Source organism: Strigops habroptila, chromosome 1 (genome assembly GCF_004027225.2).
Source record: "Strigops habroptila isolate Jane chromosome 1, bStrHab1.2.pri, whole genome shotgun sequence".
Classification (NCBI taxonomy): domain Eukaryota; kingdom Metazoa; phylum Chordata; class Aves; order Psittaciformes; family Psittacidae; genus Strigops; species Strigops habroptila.
In genome coordinates this window covers 71,149,381-71,169,739 of record NC_044277.2, presented here as the reverse complement: position 1 = coordinate 71,169,739, position 20,359 = coordinate 71,149,381, and the positions used below count along the sequence as shown (strand labels likewise).

The 20,359-nt window shown below is 43.7% G+C and overlaps 1 protein-coding gene across 5 annotated transcripts in view; it reads left to right on the top strand.

The window, feature by feature from the left end:
* Window positions 1–2,916: 2,916 nt before the first annotated feature.
* The window catches only part of VWC2 (von Willebrand factor C domain containing 2), a 57,786-nt gene continuing 40,343 nt past the window's right edge, over window positions 2,917–20,359 (top strand). The window contains exons 1-3 of one of the 5 annotated variants that reach the window (XM_030505708.1): window positions 2,917–3,270; window positions 4,324–5,105; window positions 11,741–11,870. In XM_030505708.1, coding sequence (XP_030361568.1) covers window positions 4,392–5,105; window positions 11,741–11,870 — 844 coding nt within the window. In that variant the 5' untranslated portion in view covers window positions 2,917–3,270; window positions 4,324–4,391. Of the gene's footprint in view, window positions 3,271–3,402; window positions 3,422–3,488; window positions 3,548–3,786; window positions 3,807–4,011; window positions 4,110–4,323; window positions 5,106–11,740; window positions 11,871–20,359 lie in introns of those variants that run through there. The other 4 variants (XM_030505746.1, XM_030505727.1, XM_030505737.1 and 1 more) reach the window with 4 other exon arrangements.

Sequence of the window (20,359 nt, the reverse complement as noted above, 5' to 3'; positions counted from 1 at the left end):
GGTTGTGGATGCTCCATCCCTGGCGGTGTTCAAGGCCAGGCTGGACAGAGCCTTGGGCGACATGGTTTAGTGCGAGGTGCCCCTGCCCATGGCAGGAGGGTTGGAACTAGATGATCTTAAGGTCCTTTCCAACCCTAACTATTCTATGATTCTATGATTCTATGTTTCATTAAGTTTTTCTAACTAAGAGCCAGCCTGTGTTCAGCTTGAATGTCCACACTCACTGTCTTGAGCCTGGTATAACGGAGATGGTCATCACACCAGTTTAACTTCAGCCATTCTTTGCCAAGCACCAGTTTTGTTTCAGCTATCGAGTTCCTTTCTGTTTTCTATTCATCTGCTTCCTAGTAAAAATAAACTAATTCCTAGTAAAATTAAGCTAAAACCATCATAGACAATTTTGTGCCCATGACAGTTCTAATGTGGCTAATGCAAAGTTCTCATCATACAGACAAGATCCAGCAGAAGGGAAAGCGTCTTGAACATGATTCAGAATTTGATTCTCATCCAGAGAACAGTTGTCTTTGTTACTGTTGCCTAGGGGGAGAGCAGAGTGGGGGAACTTGAACCTGTGTTTTCATGCCATGTCTATCCTGTACATAAACAGAAGTCCCAGAGCCTTGTATGTTATACCAGAAGTATAAAACTCACATTAAAGACATTGTTAAAAGTGGCCTTCAAACAACAGATTTTCATGTTTCTCTCTTCTTCTGGTTCAGAATTCACACTTAGATATCTGCTGTTTCACCATTTGGACTACAACATGTTGCTATAGTATATTGCAATTTGATACTGCAACACTAACAAAGCAGTTCTGCAACGGTCCTAGTGTCAGGTACAATCCGTTATTTAATGTATCTATGAATCTGGATAAACAGAGGCTGAAGTCCAATAAGAAATCTTTTAGGAAAAGAAACGAGGGTATTTACCTCTTTCTTTGCCAAGAAGGCTAGGATGTGCTGCAGTTGTCACTATGAAAGTTCTCTAAGGTTTTGCCCTTCTCTTTACATAGCAGCATCTTGAACCTCCAGCCCCAGCTGATCTGTCTGCCACGTAACTAGGTCTGGGAGAGGCAGAGCTCTTAGAGAGTCCTGGATGCTGGAGATCCCAGATTTTGCACCAAAGATTCACCTGGGAACGTGTGAAAATGTCAGAACCATAAATTGGCTTCTCTCTCCTTTGTATTACAGATGTAATATTGCCTTCCCAAGTCCCCCATTTCCTTCTGTCCTGCTTTAGCCACAACTAGCTGCTGCTTGACAGCAGAGCTTACAGGCTTGTGAACGCAAGGTAAAGATGGTTGTTCCAGTTGCTCTCCTAGAATTAGCAGCATAGGGTACTGATTGCTCACCCCACGGCAGGGTTTAAACTATATAAGGCATAAAATCACTGTTTTTAGAAAAGGCAAGGATTTAATTCTTTATTCAGAGGTAATGAGATGATAATTTGAAGGCAAATACTTCTTAGTGATTATCAGTCAGGTAATGAGAAAGGTCTAGCTTAACTCTGTAAGACTTTGTCTAGAAACCCCATAGGAATCTGTAATTCCCTTTTACTAGTGCAGCCTACAGAAACATCTGCCTTCTTTGTATCCTCCAAAACTTTAGTCTTGTTTTTTAAAGTTTCAGAAGACTAAACCACTATTTAGCTGGCGAATATCTGACTGGGAGACATGAGATGGTGTCAATAGAACTAATTTTGTAAACTAGGCAGGACTCGTAGATGTTTATAGTGAGAACCTAGCAGCCACAAGAGTTTAGCACCTGCATCCTCCCGTGGAGGAGTTTAAGTGTCTGGGTTTTCACAAATAACAGGCGCTCATGAAGTACTTAACAGTGAAACATTAGTATCCAGCAGATTTTCATTGTTCTCCTGAGTACTGATACTGCAGTGCTACCATCTTAATGAAAAATAATCTGAAAATTTTACCTAGCCTAAAAATTTCAGTTACAGTGCCAAGCACTTTGGGAAATCCAGCCCCAGCCACGAGCAGGGCACAGAAGGCTGCTAAAGAACTACAGGGGGAAGAGGGTTAGCACAGCTGGGACTGCTCTGGAACATCTGTAAAGCAAAGCTCATTAGAAGAAGATTACACTAGTATGTCATCTAATGCGGCTTAAAAATAAACAAATACATAAATAAATAACCTTTTGGGTTCCAAGCCCTTGCTCAGATCCGGAACAAAAGCATCTCTAGCATTTCATCTGCGTTCCTGTCCCAACAGTCTGTGTTTCAGCGATCACCCTTATAACAGACGGCTCTGTCCCTTTCACTGTATTAAGAAGGATAAAGGAGAAAAATGCAATTACATTTAAGTACATTTAAGTGTCCATCGACCATCCACGAGCATGGGTGAATATTTCAACTAGTAAATCGCGTACCGCTCCATCGCTAGCGAAGGCTAGCAGGAGAGAGCTAAAGCCGGCGGATCTGATGCTGCAACACAGTCACCAGCGGCGGGCACCGCCGACGCTACCCCGGCTAAACGCTGCCCGCGCCCCGAACCCAGCTGTACCGCGGGTTTGCTTCTGCAGTAGCCACCGCGCCGGCAGCCGGTACGCGCCCTACACTGCGGGGAGCGCGCCCAGCCCCGCCGCGCCGCAGGCTCCGCGAAGCTTCCGTCCCGAGTTGACACCTTTACACCGGCAAAAGTTTCACCCGTCGGTGTGCAGGGCCGACCCTGGACGAGCCCGCGCTGCCCCGCGTCCCTCTCCCCTGGGCACCTGCTTGATCTCCCACTGTGGGAGACCCCCCTGACCCCTTCGTCGCCCCAGCGGGGCTCGGACCACGGGGGCCTGCGGTACAACCGGGTCAGCCGCTCCGTGCCCCCCCCCACCTCCCCCACGGCCGGCGGGGCGGGGCGGGCAGGGGCGCTGTTCGGACGCACCAGGCGCTGCCGCCCCCCCGGCGAGCAGCGAGTCCCCGCCCTGCGCCCGGCCCGGCGGCGGAGGGAGGGCGGAAGGACGGACGGGCTGGCGGGCAGCGGGCAGCGTCCCGTCCTGCCCCGTTGCTGCCGCCCCCGGGGACGGGGGCGCACGGCCGCGATGTGAGAGGAACGGGTGCGCGGCGGAGCCCGCCCCTGGGGCGGCGGGGCCGGATCGGCTGTCCGCCGTGCCGTGCCGCGCTGCAGGCGCTGCAGGTCCGCGGCGGCGGGCGGGCTGCAACAAGCCGACGCCGGCCGCCCGCCGGCGGCCCCGCCATGGGAGCCGGGCGCGGGGTGAGGCTTGTAGCCCCGAGCCGCCGGCGGGGCTGAGCCGGGCTCCAGCGCAGGTAGGAAGGCGCCGGGCCGGGCACCGGGGGACGCTGCCGGGCTGGGGAAGGGGCTGGCCCCAGCTCCCCACCACCCCGCCGGGAGGGGGTCGGGATGTGCTGCCCGGCCCGACGGAAAGTTTGGGCAGCGGGCGGAGCGCGCTGCCCCGCGGTGAGGGTCGGGGGAGGCGGGCGGGCAGAGCGGGAGGCTTTACATGGCTTTGGGGAGCTGTACCTGGGAGGTGGGGCCGTGCCGGGAGGCTGGAGCGCGTTCGCTCATCGCGGCCGGAGGAGTAGTGTACGTATTTTGGGTTGGTTTTCTCGATTTCGTGTGCCGCGGTTTAAAGACGGGAGCCAGGAGCCGTGCCGAGCTCCTGGAGGTTGTGGGTTAAATGAGCCTATGCTGCGGAAACTCTCAAAGGCTCCGCTTTGCCTTTAAGACGCGAGAAGAAAGGGGTGGTGTGTGCTTGTTTGGGTAGTTCGGAGGAGAAATAGTCTGGATCTACGCGCTTTAATGTACTTCGTTTTGGTTGTCTTTAACAGAAATGTGATCATTGGTAGGTAAATAAAAAAAAAAAGAAAGAAGCTACCCCCAACCGACAGCAGACTTGAGACTGAGTAAGAGGTTAATGAAAACCGCCGTGCGTGCAGTCAGCGAATAGGACTCAGTTGGGTGATTTCTGTTCCGGACTCTGCTGTGTTTTGGGGGAGCTGTTTAATTCAGCGTGCGTCCTCTTCACGTGTTGTCATTTAGGAGGAAAAATAACCCTCAAATGTTCTGGGTTTTGCATGCACCTGGCTTTGCGAATCCGAACTCCCCAGAGTTCTGCGTGGTGCTCTCACGGAGCTGAAGGCACCCGGTCGGTATCAGAGCTCTGCTATTTATAAGACTTGGCAGAGTGGGGGGGGAGGAGGAGGAGGAGGAGGGATGCAGCACCAGGCTGTTGTTTGCCTTTTGCATAAACTACCGAGACAGGTTGCATATTGTTTGAGATGTTGAATCAGTGGCGGCGGGGGGGGGGGGGGAGAGAAGAAGTGCAGAAGCTGAAGTATTCCTAATCCTTCTCTTCCTAGGGACTGTGGATCTGTGAAGTGCTTCCCTCCGATGTGAATGCAGTGTCCCCTGTGGGATGCAGTAGGTGATGCCCAGCTCTACTGCAATGGCAATTGGAGCTCTCTCTAGTTCTCTTCTCGTAACCTGCTGCCTCATGGTTGCCCTCTGTAGCTCCACCATACCTGTACAAAAACTGGCCAAGGCTCAAGACAAACAGGAGATAAAGGCGAGCCAGGAAAAGAGGGATCATACGTCTACAAGGGACAGCCAGACAGGCCCAGGGAAAATGAATGAGATCAGCAGGAGCGGGAGGGAGGAGGGGAGCAGGGACTGGAAGAGCAAAGGAAACAGGAACTACTCGAACAAGGAGTCTTGGACTAAGCAAAAGCAGGCTTGGAACAGCCAGGGGACGGGCAGTAAATCCGGTAGTGTTGCAATGCAAGAGCAAAGGGACGCTGCTCCCGAGGAACCTCAGGTGGCTGAAGATTCGTCTCTCCCAGAAGCTGTTGCGAGTGTCACTCCTGAGCCCCCAGAGGAGTACGCCTACCCGGACTACCGTGGGAAAGGCTGTGTGGACGAGAGCGGCTTTGTCTATGCCATCGGGGAGAAGTTTGCGCCTGGCCCCTCTGCCTGCCCCTGCCTGTGCACTGAAGAGGGCCCGCTGTGCATACAGCCCGAGTGCCCCCGGCTGCACCCGCGCTGCATCCAGGTGGACACCACGCAGTGCTGCCCGCAGTGCAAGGAGAGGAAGAACTACTGCGAGTTCAGAGGGAAAACCTACCAGACGCTGGAGGAGTTCATGGTAAGGGCTGAAGCCAAAAGTAATTTTGTGGGTCCTTCTGTCGTTTAAAGTGGTGTTACGTTCCTCAGGTGCTTTCTTGGGGGTGTTCTGGCTCTCTCCCCCTCCCCTTTTCATTTCTGTGTTAATACTGCTTCTGCAGTGCTGCAAAATATTCCCCTTAAACATGACCTTTCTTGCTCTGTGGTAGTGTAACATTTTTAAATAAGGGGTTTGATCTTCGTTAATTCCTTTGGTATTTACAGTAAAAAGTACTATTTGAAAGGATGCTACTCAGTGGTGATGTGGATTTGATGAAAATTTTCAGCAAGACATTCGTTTCCTTATTTAACTGTTAATTGTGAAACTTCCGCCTTGCAGGGGTAGAACAGGGTTTTGTGAGCTGGCTTCTGTTCTGAGTAGTCAGGCTGTGATGGTACCTTTTTGGAAACAGACATTTCTCTTTTTCTTCTTAACCATTTAAACTGCTCTGCCAAGGTTGCATAATGTTTGCTTTCTGAGAATGACTGTGGGCCATCTTTCTTATACGAGCAATGGTTCGCAGTCTGGATTACAGAGATACCTAAGCAAAGGACTTGAAAAGCTTTATGTTTAAGGAAATCCTTTTAGACTAGGGCCTTTTTAGCATTGTTGTGCAAGGTCATTATCATTGAAAATGCAGGTTATTAAAGTGTGCTGAAAAGTTTTACGGGTTGCTCACCTTGCCCTTTTCCCTTTAGTATTTTATTGTGGCTGAGATCTGCGAGCAGGCTCTAAGAATTTGCTTGTAAATGACTGTTAGACACAGGGCTGGTCCAAATCCCATTTCTGAACACACCAGAGATTTTTGAGCTGAATATGTTGAGGAGAGTACAAAATCTAGTTCAGGGCTCTGGAAGCTTGAGCCCCTCTTGGGATAGAGAAAATGTGTTTGTGAAGGCTGTAAATAAGTTGCCACCTCTGCTCCCTGTGGTATTTGCCTGTTTTTGGAAACATAACTTTGATTCATAATGTCTTTTTATGTTCTTCAGCTTACTGAAAAATAAATAATTGAAGGACCAGAATTACCCTCTCTGGAAGAAAACGAGGTGTTTCCCTTGCTCTCTTTAGGCAGTAATGTATAGAGCACTGGTGGATTTGTAAGCATGGCAGAAGCCATCATACCATCCTCCCTTCTCCCATGTAACCCTCAAGGATTGCATTCACCTTCAGGGTGGCAGTTTTCTACTTTAGAAGGGAGAACGTACTTTTAACAGTGGCTAGTTGCTGTGACCTTTTCAGAGATGGAATGTGAGATCCTTCGTTTTCCAGCAAAGTTAATTCTGAGGGGTGGCCAAAACAGTGATGCTGCTGCACGCGTTCTCTTGTAGGTGAAAGTTTTAAAGGCTTCTCCCCACACTGCATTCACACTCTTCTAATGAGTTGCATTTCTTTGTCTTTTTCTATAGTGGTGACATATTAATGGCTGTAAAGCAAGCTTAAAATACTATGTTCTGTTAAGTGTCTAGTGAGAGAATAAAACCTTAGAGCTCCCTGTTACATTTGAACGTGGCTGGCAGCCTTGGTAGAGAGGGAGTGCTGAACACTGACATTTACAGAGATGTTCTGAAAAGACTTTGGCTTTCAGCTTTCTTTTTAACCTCATTCAGCCTTCAGCCCTTGTGTTGATACCTTCCTGTAATGAAACATCAATTCCCTTACCACTTTGTGTTAGGCAGCTTTGAAAACACAAGTGAGAAGGGATGCCTGCTTGGCATGCGCAAGGAAAGTTACCAATGCAGTTAGGCAGTGGAACTGCAGCCTGTTTATTTTGATGTGTGAGGACTTTGCATTTTACTTGAGTTTCAACACTGGTCCCAGTATTGTGAGCACAAAACTGTAAAGGTAGCTGTTTGCCCGTGCCACTGCAAGCAGTGGAGATGTCTGGTGAAGTAAGGTACAGATGTATAATCAGATTGCTGCTGCTAAGTGGAAGCCATTGTAAATGCAAGTAATTGCAGATGGTTTCAAAGGTCATTTTACGAGTTTAAAGTTGATGGTCTTGGAGAGGTTACTGATATTCTATCTCTTGATTAAGGTCAAGGAAGGAGCTATAAATGGACAGTGATCTGATTTTTCTCTGTCTGCACCTACTGTTTGTGGCAAAGAGTACCAGACATCAAAGAAAAAGGTGATCTCCTAACTTCTAAGTGATGCTATTTGCACAAACATTTATGTATAGATGTGTAAACATGCACGCAAGTTTGGGAGTTTGCTTATATAAAATTCCTACATGGCTTGGCATGGCGAAAGACTGCCCTGACCTGAGCCGGTGCTAACTCAGAAGCTAAGTGTGCCAGGAAATGGGGGGTTTCATGCGTTTCTTCTTTGATTCACACTTCATGCACACTTTGCTTGTGTGTGTATGTATGAACACATTTTTCTCTTTCCGAAAAGGACATGGATGTCGACACAAAAGACAACAGAGACATGGGGGAAGGAAGAGATCTCATAAAGCCGTTTCCATCAGCACCACTCTAGTCCCCTGTGGATATCATGAGGCACCATGGCAGAGGGACCACAGCATCCATATGAGTAGAACTGGGAGCGAAAGATTTAGCTGGTGAAATGCAATGAGGATAAAATTCTGCACTGGAGCTGGAGATTGCTGAACTCGTGTTCCACTAGACTCTTTTCAGTCTTACAGTGAGATTAGAAAATGTAGGCTGACTTACAAAGTCGTGGCCTTCAAGGACCATAAATTATCTTCAGAAGTGTAATGTTTGGGAAAGACCAATGTTTCTGAAAGTTGTTGCTTTGTGTGTCTTTTTTAGAATTTCTCCGCTACCCCAAATGGTGAATAAGTCTGGAAGTCCGCAAACCCAAATGGCTTTTGAAGTACCTGTGGTAATTTGAAGGTACAGAGAAGTAAAACCAAGGCTGGTGTGTTTATTCTTGTCAGCCTAACCCCATTCATGTTCTCCTAAGTTGTGTAACAAGGAAATATTAATAAGAATTCCAGCACAATAGCAAATAAGTTTGGGATTATGATTTATTTTAATTTTTACTTTTTTTTAAACTTAGGTGCTTTCAAAGCTCAAGGAACCAAATGTAGATTATATTAATTCATATGTTTTGTTAGCTTTGTTTTGGATTCTTTGTTTTTAATTAAAGTTTGGCATGTGGAGAGGGAGAGGAGAAAGCTCAAATTGCTTCAGACCAGAACTTCGATGAGTGCAAATGATTTGTCATTTCTTAATTACCACAATTTACACCAAGTTGCTGGATAAACGTACTACCCTTACTAAGCTCCAGTTTTCTTCATGCCCCACTAGTGGGAAATTTACCTGTTTACACAATGGTGTGTTTGCTTTTTTGCAACATCTGCAACCCCATTTATACATCTGCTCATAAACTTCCCTCTAAACAGTTCTAAGGAAGTGGGGGTTTTTTTGCCATCTGTACTCTATTTTCTACAGGGTTTACGGCTGCCTAGTGAATACGTAAAACTTCTGTGCCTCTTATTATCTTCCCATAGTTTTTGCGTAGGCAGAACTATTGATGCTATAGAGTTAATAGCTTAATCTGTAGACCACAGAGTTGTGGTATCATTAGTCCTCAGAGAGAAGTTGCTAGGTGGTATTATTTCCAGTCCAGCCTGGTTATGTCAGATGTGTTAAGCATGAATGCTGCTGGGCTGGTTGTTTCCCAGATGAACAAGTGGGATGCTCGTTGCATTGGCTGCCACTAGAAACTGTGCTGCAGGGAATGTGCTTATGTTATAAGAGTAGAAGAGAGGAAATGAAGAACCAAATGTGTCTTTTCATTCTGATTTATTCAGCTGTTGTTGCATATATATGCAGTCATTGTCTCTCTCTAGTGATGATTGTGTCTCCAAGTATCAATCTGCCATTAAGATGCAGAAAGTAGTGGGAGTTTTCTGCAGTTCCTGCTACATCCTGATGATATATAAAAAGCAATGTGCTACTGTTTAGTCCAAAGATGGACAGATAAAGGTTGACACTAATACCATTTTAGCAGCCACTGTGGTTCACCTCTGGTACATGCATGAAAAGAGCTTTGTGGAAATAGACACATGGAGATCTTCCTTAACTTTGCTACCATTACTTATATTGGTGGGTTGTATGGATGACAGTACTTACTAAAGGTGTGTATTGCCCTGAAATCCCATGATCTAGTACACAGGAAGGGTATTCATGACTGCAGTATCACATTAACAGTGCACCGCCTTCACAAAAGATGTAGTCTTCAAGTGTATGTGCTGTATGGGATGGAAGTGAGTTATTCTGAATCATCGTTATTAAAGATTAGATCAGTTTTGTTTCTTGTTCGGTAGTATTTTCAGTGCTTCGTGAAATGGCTTCTTGTTCTAAGAATTTTAGGCTTCTGTCAAATTTGGAATTCTAGTAAACAAGCTACTTAATTAAAATATGTTTAAATTTTACAGATGAGAGATTTTAGGAATAACATCTGTGCTGTCTTGTTTCCTGATTATCACCAGATACTCTGGTTTTCACGTCACTTCTAATATTGAATGGCACAGCTACTAAGTGGTGTCCTGGGAGAGGGAATATCTGTTGTTGTAGTTACTTGTCTTGTTGAACTCTGATTGGCAAATTTGCATCTTTTTCAAGTCATGGCAAAAAAAAATGTTAAAACTGATTGAAAGCTATAGGTTTGCCTTGTTGAGCCTGATCCTTGGAATTGAATTCTGCTAGCTCTGATCAAGTAGGATGACTTAAAAATAATAGTAATTATAAAATCAGTCCTCCTTAAGGCATGTTTTCGTAATTTAGGAAGTATTGTCTGGACATAACTCCAGAGGGAAAGTAGCCTTACTACTGGCTTGCTGATAGTTAGAAGCTCAGGTTTGACAACACTCAAATTGTCACGTGCAGTTCAGGTGACTACCTGGGATACCTGAGCTTCTTTACTCTGAACACTGCATCAGAAACCCCCTCATGCACTGACATTCCAGCTCTGCAAGCAAATGTGGCACTTTATAAACAATTACAGGACAAAGTTCTTGTCCCAAAGCCTACAATAAAAATCTGCAGTACTAGGCTGTCAGCCTCCTTGTAGCATTATATATGGTGTATGGTGTGCATGTGTATGTTTTGTATGATGTGGTGTTAACCTAGGTAGAGAAAAGAGAAAACTGGAAGTGAGTAGCTAGCAAAGGAAGCCTGAAATAAATAGTAATAAAAGCACAACACAGCAAAAGACCCTATTTAGGCTTTCTAAGCATAGGGGATGGCGTGAAAGATACGTGAGTGCGTAAGTAAAGAACAGTTCTGGCAGGTGGGAAGAGGATGGGCATTTAGTCCGAGATGATGCTGTGCAAGCATGTTTGAACTTTGGAAGTGAGAAGGATGGGAAAGAGACAAGCAAGCACGGGAGTGGATTTGACAAAAAAAAATGTGATGGGCTGCTACAGAAATAGGGAGAAACCCACATGATCTGCAAGTTGGACATCTAGATGATTTTTCACAGATAAATGTTTTTTTAGATCTGAGGTTACCCTGCTTTCGTTGGAGAACTGTGACAGGTGGTGGCTTGCATCAGCTGGAATCCGGATTGAAAAAGGGTCCATAAAAAACCAACCTCATCCTTAAGTAAACCAAGAATTTGCCCAGATTATAGAGGATCACTAATAACATTCAGCTGTGTTTTCATCCTGCACTCTGAGCATGGATGATGTGGGTTTTTTGGAGTACAGCAATGAGATTTAAACTATTCCATTTATTGTGCTTCAGCACCCTTGCTTCCCTCTACCACCAGTTCCTTGTGTGGTATGAGGACCTCAGTGTATACAGTGTACAGCACCTGGTCAGGAACACTGAAGAGGACAGCTAGAATTGTACATGTGGCAAGTGCAGACATTTGAAAGTCTGCTTTTTACTAAATAGGGCCTTGATGCTGTTTTGTTTGGAATTAATTTCATTGAAGTAGGTCATTCAAGTAATTATCTCACGGTACTCCTATTCTGTAGGGTTATTCAAAACCATAACATTTCAGTAGGTAAAAAGGATGACCTGTATGTTGCTTTACCCCTTTCTTAGAATTGCAGTTTCGCTTCAGAAAGCTGCAAGTATTACGAGAATGGTCCAAATACAATTAACCTAATGGAAATACCTGAATTCAGAGGGTGTTTTTTTCCTGATTTCTTTGGTAATTTTCAATAAAATGCAACTTCCTGCTACCAAAAAGCTTTAAAACCTGGAAAAATTGCAATAAGGATTTCCATCAAAAGAAGTTTCATATTTCATTTAGCAAAGTTTTTCTTGTTTAAATACAGTATTTTTTGCTAAATTACTTTTTGAACCTGTAATAGAATTAAACAAGAATTCATCTAAGTTATGGATTTAATTTCCTGGAGTTAGATTTTTTTTTTTTTTTTTTTTCCAATTATTTTGCTGGATTAGAAATTTGGTAGGGAAATTTTTGCTGTATTTGTGTTAAAAGTCTAAAGTTCTTGTTCCCAAGATCCCTTTGACTTTCCCATTTGGTGTGCAGGTTCAGAGCAGAACCTGTGTTTTCTTCTGCTGTGGTTCTGTAATTTTGCAGGAGCCCAAGAGCACACCTGGGAAGGTAGGCATTGCACACTGCAGAAGTACATTAAGTGAAAGAGGTAAAAGGTGTCTGGATTTGTGTTTCAGGTTTCTCCATGTGAGAAGTGTCGCTGTGAAGCCAATGGTGAAGTGCTGTGCACTGTCTCAGCTTGCCCCCAGACTGAGTGCGTGGATCCTGTGTATGAGCCCGATCAGTGCTGTCCTATCTGTAAAAATGGTAAGTGATGGCTGTACAATGACAAGGGGGCTTCTGTCAAAGCTATCCATATTGCGCTGTTCTGGTTTTGAAAATAATTCCAGTATTTTTATTTTTCCCCAAACGGAGATGGAGAAGAGTTGTGTGTGGATGGTATCTTCCTGGTATGAGGAGTCAGATCTTCCCTTGACTGGGATGGACTTGATTATGACCTACAGGGATTTTTGGATTTTTGTTACCCAGGGGACAATTAGGATATTAATAGCAGTCATTCATGTGGCTTCTGGGTATAAATTTTGCATGAACTCATTGTGACCATGTTTGAAATAGTCACACAAAGCAGAAATCAGGGCTCTTCGTGTTACCCACTTTTCAATGTGATCAGGAAAAGTTACTTTTGTTCTCCCTTCTTATTTGTTCCCCTTTCAGAGATTCTTCTCTTTTTTTTTTTTTTAAATTTTTTTTCCTGAGGCAAATAAAATGTACCTTACTGAGCTCATTTAATTTTCATAACTAAATGAATTAAACTCCCAAGTTTAATTGAATATTTTTTGTAACTAAATTAGACAGAAAGTCTCTCTACTCCCAGCAAGGGCTTGCATTAGATCAAAGTCTTGGTCTATTTAGAGGAAAAAATTACATGACACACTAGCTCATCGCTTATAAAGAAGAAATGATAATTTATTAATAGAAATGAAAGCTGCAAAATCTCAAACGAAATTATATTTAAAATGAAAAAAAGACGTTCAAAAATATTCAGATAATTTGCAGACATATTATTTCTCCAGAATAGGTAGGTTCTATTACATTAGCTAAACCAAACTGATGAAAATTGTGGAAAAGCTAGGGTAGGAGAGAGTGTACAGCATATGCTTTCCACAAATTCAACAGTAGATGATAAGGGATAGCTAATTGCATTGGAGGAGTTTCATTTGTATGGGCATAAAAGTAATTGCTTCACATCCCTTAATTGGTTGTTACAGCCCTGAAGGAATTTGTTCTTGGCTGTACAGCTTAAGGGCACTCTGCTTTTGGAGATGAGGACAGGCATTTTTTTGAGACATTCAGGGGCAGTTTCTGAGACAGGCTGAATTTAGGAGCTTGATGGTGTGATAGCTAGCCACTGCAGAGGATCAGAGCATCCTTTAGCACTTGTTTGATGGCAAGAGCTTTCCTGACGTGCTCACAGGCTTTTTGTGTGCGCCACGCTCTGCTGCAGTTTCCCAGGTCAGAGTGGCACTTGGCAGGCAAAAGGTCTGTTTTCAGTATTGGGGATGGAGTTGCAAACATAACGCGTTAAATCTGTGTAGTCTTTCCCACTTTTCCAGCAGTGTTAACACTGGAGCTTGGTTGACTTTCCATGGGTGTACGTTCTCCCACAAGCATCAACATAATGCGTTGTGGTGGCCATCTCCCAGCGGTGGCTTGCCTTTGGATTAAGGTTGTATGGCAGTGCGGGGCTTGGCTTGGCTGTTTGCATGGGTCCCCTGACATGTTTCCCAGAAATGGAACCCTTGTTAAAAAACTGTACGTAAAACATGCCTTAATTGTGAGGAGGCTATCTTCTCTGAGTGCTAATGCTGAATTATCCTAGTTCTGCCTGCAAGAAAAGACTGGTCTTGTCCTCAGTGTCTGAATTCCAAGCATTACTTGCATATTCCTTGGCTATAACCACAAGCTGGCATCCCTGACCCAGTTTCAGACCAAGGTGACCAGAGCTGTCTGTTTCCAGTGAGCTGTACTGTCACTTCTGTGCATGTCAGAGAACCAAGAGTGGCTTTCCTTGCTAGCTTTTAGACAAGGAAAAAAGCCATTAATAATAACAACAAAACCAATATAGCTCAGAAGCAGCTCAACTTTTCTGGTTCAGCAGCTTCAGTATGGTATCACAAAAAAATTTCTGAGGAATCCTCTCCATCTGGGGAGTGCATTAAAAAAAACAAACCAGGCTGTTTGCTTTCAGAGCTTGTTTTTAAGTATGACACACGTGCAGTTTGCAAGGAACTTCAGTGAATTGCTGAATGTTTTAATTAGGTTGGTGCAAAAACCTACTGAGCAGGAAAACCTAGCCAGCCTCATCCCCTCATTTTCAAGCCTGCTGGAACAAATGTGCTGTGAACGTGAGTTGGGGAAACAATCATCACATTGTGCTTCAGGGTTGATTGTCACAGCAATGACATCAACAACGTCGTGTTAGTGACCCAAAAGAGTTTGGGTGATGTATAGGGAGCTCAGCCGCATAACGTACACAGTGGGAAAGGTGGAGCCGTGAAGAGTGTGCAAGTGAGGTGGCTGCTATCGTGATTTGCATCCTGCCCTTGGTACAGCAGGAAGGGGTGGGAGGTGAAGTTTGGGTTCTTTACGTTTACTAACATTTGTGTGTTAAAAATGCACACAGTCCAACTCTGTTTTCCCTCCCTTTCCTGACACATTATAATATGTAACAGTTTCCCAACTTGCATGGCCTGTGGATTGGTGGCAGTGAACCAACAGAGTGAGAGCTAAGCAACTGCATCTGTCACTGATAATACCGCGTACAAATGCCTGATTAAGAATTACGGAAATCTAGTGAAAGCCTGTCGTTATTAGAAATTAAGGAATTCAGCCTCTTGGCAGGTGTGAGACACTGTGCCTTATCCCTTGTGGAAGGAGGGGGGTTAGTTGACTCTCCCAAATTGATTCCACAAACATACTGGCAACCTTTCAGATGAGGGACAGATAGGTAACTGCACATCGGGCCTATACAGCTGTGCGCTAGTGTAGGTACAGACTTACTTTGAATGTAAGAAGTAGTGAATGGAAAACGTGCAGAGCGAAGAACAGCCTTACATGTAGGATTTAATAATATTCTATATCACATCCCAACTTCTGAGGAGGAGCCCAGATACTTCTGTAGCTGCAGATGTTATTTTCTTCTTTGTGGGTGGGCACAGGGGGTACTTTGAGGAAGTATCTGTCTGAAAAGTAGCATATAGAAGGGTTAAAAGGTGACCTATCACTGAGAAAATCTTGTGGTGAGGTGAATTTTCCTGCTTTTTATGTCTTAAGTTACTACAGCTAAGAGAGCTGGTTTGTGTTTATCTTCTATACACGCCCACAGGGAAGCAGGCTGGAGACGGAGGGATTTCTTCTTGTGTGGGTTAACATGTTGAGCTTCATGTCCTGTTACCTTCATGGTAACCAACAGCAGCAGCAACAAGAAAAAACATCCACAAAGTTAAATCTGACTTTAGAGAGTTGCATTAAGTAACAGGTGCCCAATTCAGATCTCCATCCTACTTTATAGTATTAGCGGTGTAGTACTTCTGTGGAAGCTGTCCCTCTTAACAGCAGTATCAGTAAGCCTAGAATCGGTACAGACATTTCTACAGTTTGTATGGAGTGAAGGGTAAAGATAATAGTCATACAATTCCCTTTCCATTACACGGGGCTAAGGCTGGGCATTGCCACTGATTCATTTGGGGCTGTGGAAAGGGGATGGGGTTAATACTGGAAGTGAATTACCTTGCTAGATTAAATTCCCTTGGTTGTCTGTTCCACTTCTATTTCCAGTATTAGAGCCCTAATACGTGTACACAGCTGAATGCTGCTGTGCCTGAAGCATGGAGCCATAGAGCAGTCATCGGAGTCAGGGGTGGCCCTGCTTGTGATGGTGTCATTGCAGGAGGATGAGATTAAACCTGCAGCCCACATGGAGCCTGGAGGGGGGGGCATAGTTCTAGACCAAAAAACATTTTGTTCTAAGGTCTCTGAGAGATTTTAATTTCATTATATGGCTGAAAGATTGCCCTGGATAAGATGAAGCTGATCCTGGTGCCTTCTTAGCATTTATCTATCTGTGCATCAGGGTTGCTGTGTCTGCAGCAGGTAGAGCTGAGCTTCTCCTGTCAGCGAAGGCTCATAGCTGTGTATAGAAGTCCTGATGCCCAGGGAGTCATGTATTTTCTCCGGGCTGTAATGTTCACAGATGCCTTGTCTGTTCTCACTGGCCATGCACTAGGGAGACTTTACTCTGGATGCAGTCATCTCAAGTGCCTTAGGTGGGATGAGTCAGGACATCATTTCATATGTAGGTTCATAGTTACAGTTGAAATACATGTGTCGTGGTTGAAATGGTTGCTGCTAGTGAGGTGCAGGTCCAACATGATGTGGCCTGAGTGGGTAAATGGTCGTGGTTTTCTATACCTGTACTGAGGGGTTGACTCATTGAAACTTGCTTTAGTACCTTTATGTACGATTACAGTGTTTAGGAATGAGGTGACTTGAGAGTGCCTCTGAATTGGCAAGTGGGGACCTACATCTGTACGAAGGTGATCTCAAGGGGGCCAAAGACTGGCAGACTGCTGGCTCCTTTTGCAGCTGTTTGTACAGTGGGACTTTGCCTCATTGCAGGACTCCACTCTATTAAAAAACGGTGCTGGTCGAGGCAGTACCATACCCCCTGTGAACTGTTGTCCCTCTAAAATCCAGGTGGAGAGAGGGTGTGTTGGGCCAAGGGACCTGTATGGCAGAAACAAGGCTGAAGGATGTTTATTCTCGGCAGAGAAAGGGAAGCTGCACCTTGGCAGCTCTCATGTGAGCTGGCTGTTTGCTCTTCCCTGCAGCCCCAGCTTTGCTCAAGCACCTTGGAGAATCTGACCTGTAAAATTTAATGTCCTTCTGCAGTGTTTTTAAATAAAATATGATATGCCCTCGACCGTATATGCCTCAATCTCAGCAATGAAGAAAGTACCATAATGCTGTCCAGGTTGGTAGAGGTCAAGGCAGGACTATTGCAAACATCAGGAATTTAGTTGCTGCAAAACCTAAATAAACAGTGCCTTTGATTGTCCTCTATTCCTCCTTTTATTTTCATTTTAAATACCTTTTCCAGTCATGTTTTGGCAGCTATATATGGCAAAGATGACCCAGAAGTTTTAAAGCCTGAGAGTGGTTCTTCGGTCTCCATTAAGGAAGGGATCAAATCAGGTGGTTATGGTGTTGTCTTTTAGATATAACATACAGGAATCATGAAACAATTGTAAAATCTAGTTTATAAGATCGAAACAGAATTTATAAGAAAAAAGGAATTTACATTAAAAAATAATAATCTAATGAACAAGAAATCCTTTCAGACTAATCCCAGTTCCACGCATACTGTGTGTGCCAATGTGATTTGTTCCCTTCTGATGTGTTTAGATCCGGCATTTGAATGTGTTTGCAGTGTAGTATTTGTTCCACGTTTCTGTGTGCATGAGTCACTTAGAAAAAAATCTGCATAAAACTCCCACTTAATAGGCTTTATTTCACAACATGATTAATAATATTGGACTGTTAACCAGGAAATATTAATGTGTCAGGGGGATTGAATGTTTCAGGGGGAAAAACACCATCAAAGTTGCATGAAAAGTTGTATATGATTAGAATTGCCTACTGAATATGCAGGTAGGTGAAAAACCGTAGCAGGTATTTTGGCAGCTCTTCACTGAAAACAAAGAAATATCAGACTTGCTTCTTTTTGGCTGCATTGGGTATTTAAAGTGTCTTCCAAATCTGGCAGATGAAATCAGTAAACAACTTGCAGTAGTTTTTGTTGTTGGTTTCTGATGTTGATGAAGTTGAGAGGCAGTTCAGTCTATGTCACCTTAACTCAAGGAATTTCTTTAATCCTGTTTCATCTCTCTGCTCACCTCTCTCATTTTCTCTCTCTGCTCTGGGAGAGCTGGTGGCTACACAAGCTGTGTGTGCTTCCTATGCAGAAATCAGAATTTTCTTCTTATGACGTTTTTTCCACTTAGATCAGAACCTGTTTAAATGTGCATGGATTACAACTGCAAACTGGACTGAGCAAAAACTTGTGCCAAAACCGTATAGGCCTTGTTTCCAACTCACATACATGTGCATACATGCACACAGCTGTGGGATCCAGTGTTGACTTGGTATTTTCATGTCGAGCTGGCTAAGTAGCAGTAGGTGTTATTTCCTCAGAGTGTATTTATTTAGTTTACAAGTTACGTTGACTTCCAGGGTCAGGTTTTTTTTTCTGTTGATAGGAAGCTGTCAGAGGATGAGAAGGATCTGTCTGAAGACATGGTAGAAGTATCCAGTTATACTGAGCCTAAACTGGTTACCAGGACAAATCTATTTATATAGTATATATGTATTTATTGCATATACATATATACTTTTTTTTCTCCCCCCACCATGATGCCAAAATGCTTTCACTTGGGAGTTCTGCAGTCAAAAGGCAGCAGTAAGCCGTAAGTGTCCTCCCTGAGTGCATAGCATCCTTTCATTTTGCTCAAACTTATGAGGGCAATCAGGAGTTATACTGGTGTTCAGTATTTAAAGTAGTACTTTATATTTAAATAGGAGGATGTAGAGAGCCTATTAAAAATATAAAAAGAGTGTATCCTATAAGCTTTCCAGAACTCACTTTGCAATATTTTTTCATTACAGACTGCTACAGTGAGCCTGAGAAGCGTTTTTTCGGCAGGCAGTTTTTCTCCTCTTACCTGATAATGCAGGCTTAATTCATATATCACAGCTGAATTCTGCTGTATCAGTCACTTTTATGGCAACTGCTTGCAGGGGGTGTCACTTTAGTGTGGGTTGAAGCACAAGTCAATGACGATGTGCCCCAAACAGTTGTTTAGCAGTGATGGTCCCAGGTGACTGTGGGAAACAAGCTGCCAGCTCCTTGTGGTGTAGTCACAACTTCAGTGTGTCACGGCTCCCTGGTTTCTTAAAAGATATTTTGCTTCAGCTCCAGGAGCAAAAAGATGAAAATGCTCTCTGCACTCACAGAAAAAAAAAGTGTTCAAGGCCAGGTTGGACAGAGCCTTGGGCGACATGGTTAAGTGTGAGGTGCCCCTGCCCATGGCAGGGGGGCTGGAACTAGATGATCTTAAGGTCCTTTCCAACCCTAACTATTCCATGAAACTGTGAAATCAGTGGATAGGGGGAGAAGAATAACTTTTCTGGCAACTTTCATGTATTTTTTTAAAGAAAACAAGAAAAAAAACCAAAACACACACACAAAATAAAAAAAGAAAGGTGTCATGTAACTTATGCTGTTCGCCAAGGCAATTTCACGTATTCTGCCATCCTGTGTAGTCCTGGATGGTGGTTCTCGTTCAGACAGCAAAGTGCGTTCATGCTAATATCCACCAGAGTACTTGAGTAAACAGTGTGCTATTGCTTGATTTGTCTTTTCTGGCAGCTTCTCTTTTACACAGAGATGCATTTGGGCATTTGTTTATTTTCTAGTGAAACAGCTAACCAGGTCTCCTCAAAATGAAGTAATCAGTTGCTTTGGGTGTTTGTTTTGTTTTTTAAGTTCTTCATACAAGATTTTTTTTTAGTTTGTATTGCAGTTTTAGTTACACATGGATATGGAGATAGGTGAGATGTGAAAAAAGAGGTGAAAATAATCGTGGAGCTCACATTGTCCCCCTTCCTCCTCCACACACTGCCCCCAGTGTTCATTCTTTGCAGTTCAAAGAAAGTTCAGAAAAATAACATGAAGGCAGTTGAAGTTTTTCCTTTGTCTAGTCTTGTTCTTTATGCTGTGTTCATTAGAGAAAGTATTCCCAGTGTTAATTTTGTTCCCCCATTCTGCTGTTTGATGTTTATTTTAATTTTGTACTGTCACTAATTGAAATTATGGCAAAGATTTGGGGGGCATTTAAGATTCCAAGATCTGAAATACTTGTCAAGTGCATCTCACTGTATGCTATATCCTTGGAATAATATTCCTTATCAGTAGAACACTAGCTATTTGGTTAACTTATGAGCTCTTGAATTCTGAAGCCCTGTGATGCTCCAGAGTTATCATAGGTTAATGCATTACCCAGTGTTAGCTGAGTCACTGTCCACATAAGTTCTCAGCTGTATTCTTTGCAGATAATCCTGTTTGCAAATAGAAACTATTTACTAGCTACGTGCTAAAGCAGTAGAGTGATAGGACTATGTGGCTGATTAGTATTTTGTAGTGTGATCAAAAGGAATAATGAAGATAGATAAATACCTTGTGTGGTTTGCTTTACATTCTTTTGGGTTTTTTTTTCATTGCTATTCCATTGCGTTAAATGAGGCATCCAAGAGTTTGCTTGGCTTTGAGGGAAGGTGGAGGTTTATACTAAAGTGTTGTGGTATGTTAGTATATCCCTCTGATAATACTAATAGTATCCCTCTGATGATAAACGATATATTCAAAATCTCTTTTAAATTCTAAGTGCAGTGTAATTTTTCTCTGCTTATTTTTCACAGGAAGCTCAGGTTGAGGCATTAAGGAAGATGTGAATTGATCCAGGTGACTTACTGATTGATGGGAGCAGGGAATTGGCTGATTTCATTAAACTTCATTTCTTAAATCTGTGCTCTTCTATGATTTGTGCTTTGCAACCACAATGGCCTTTCCACGCAGTGCAGGATTGCTAATGCAAGGTCTGCCTTAACTCATTGTTATTCTTCATTCTCTGGGTTATGTCTTAGGTCTCACATTAGCATGACATTAATTGCAGAAGTTT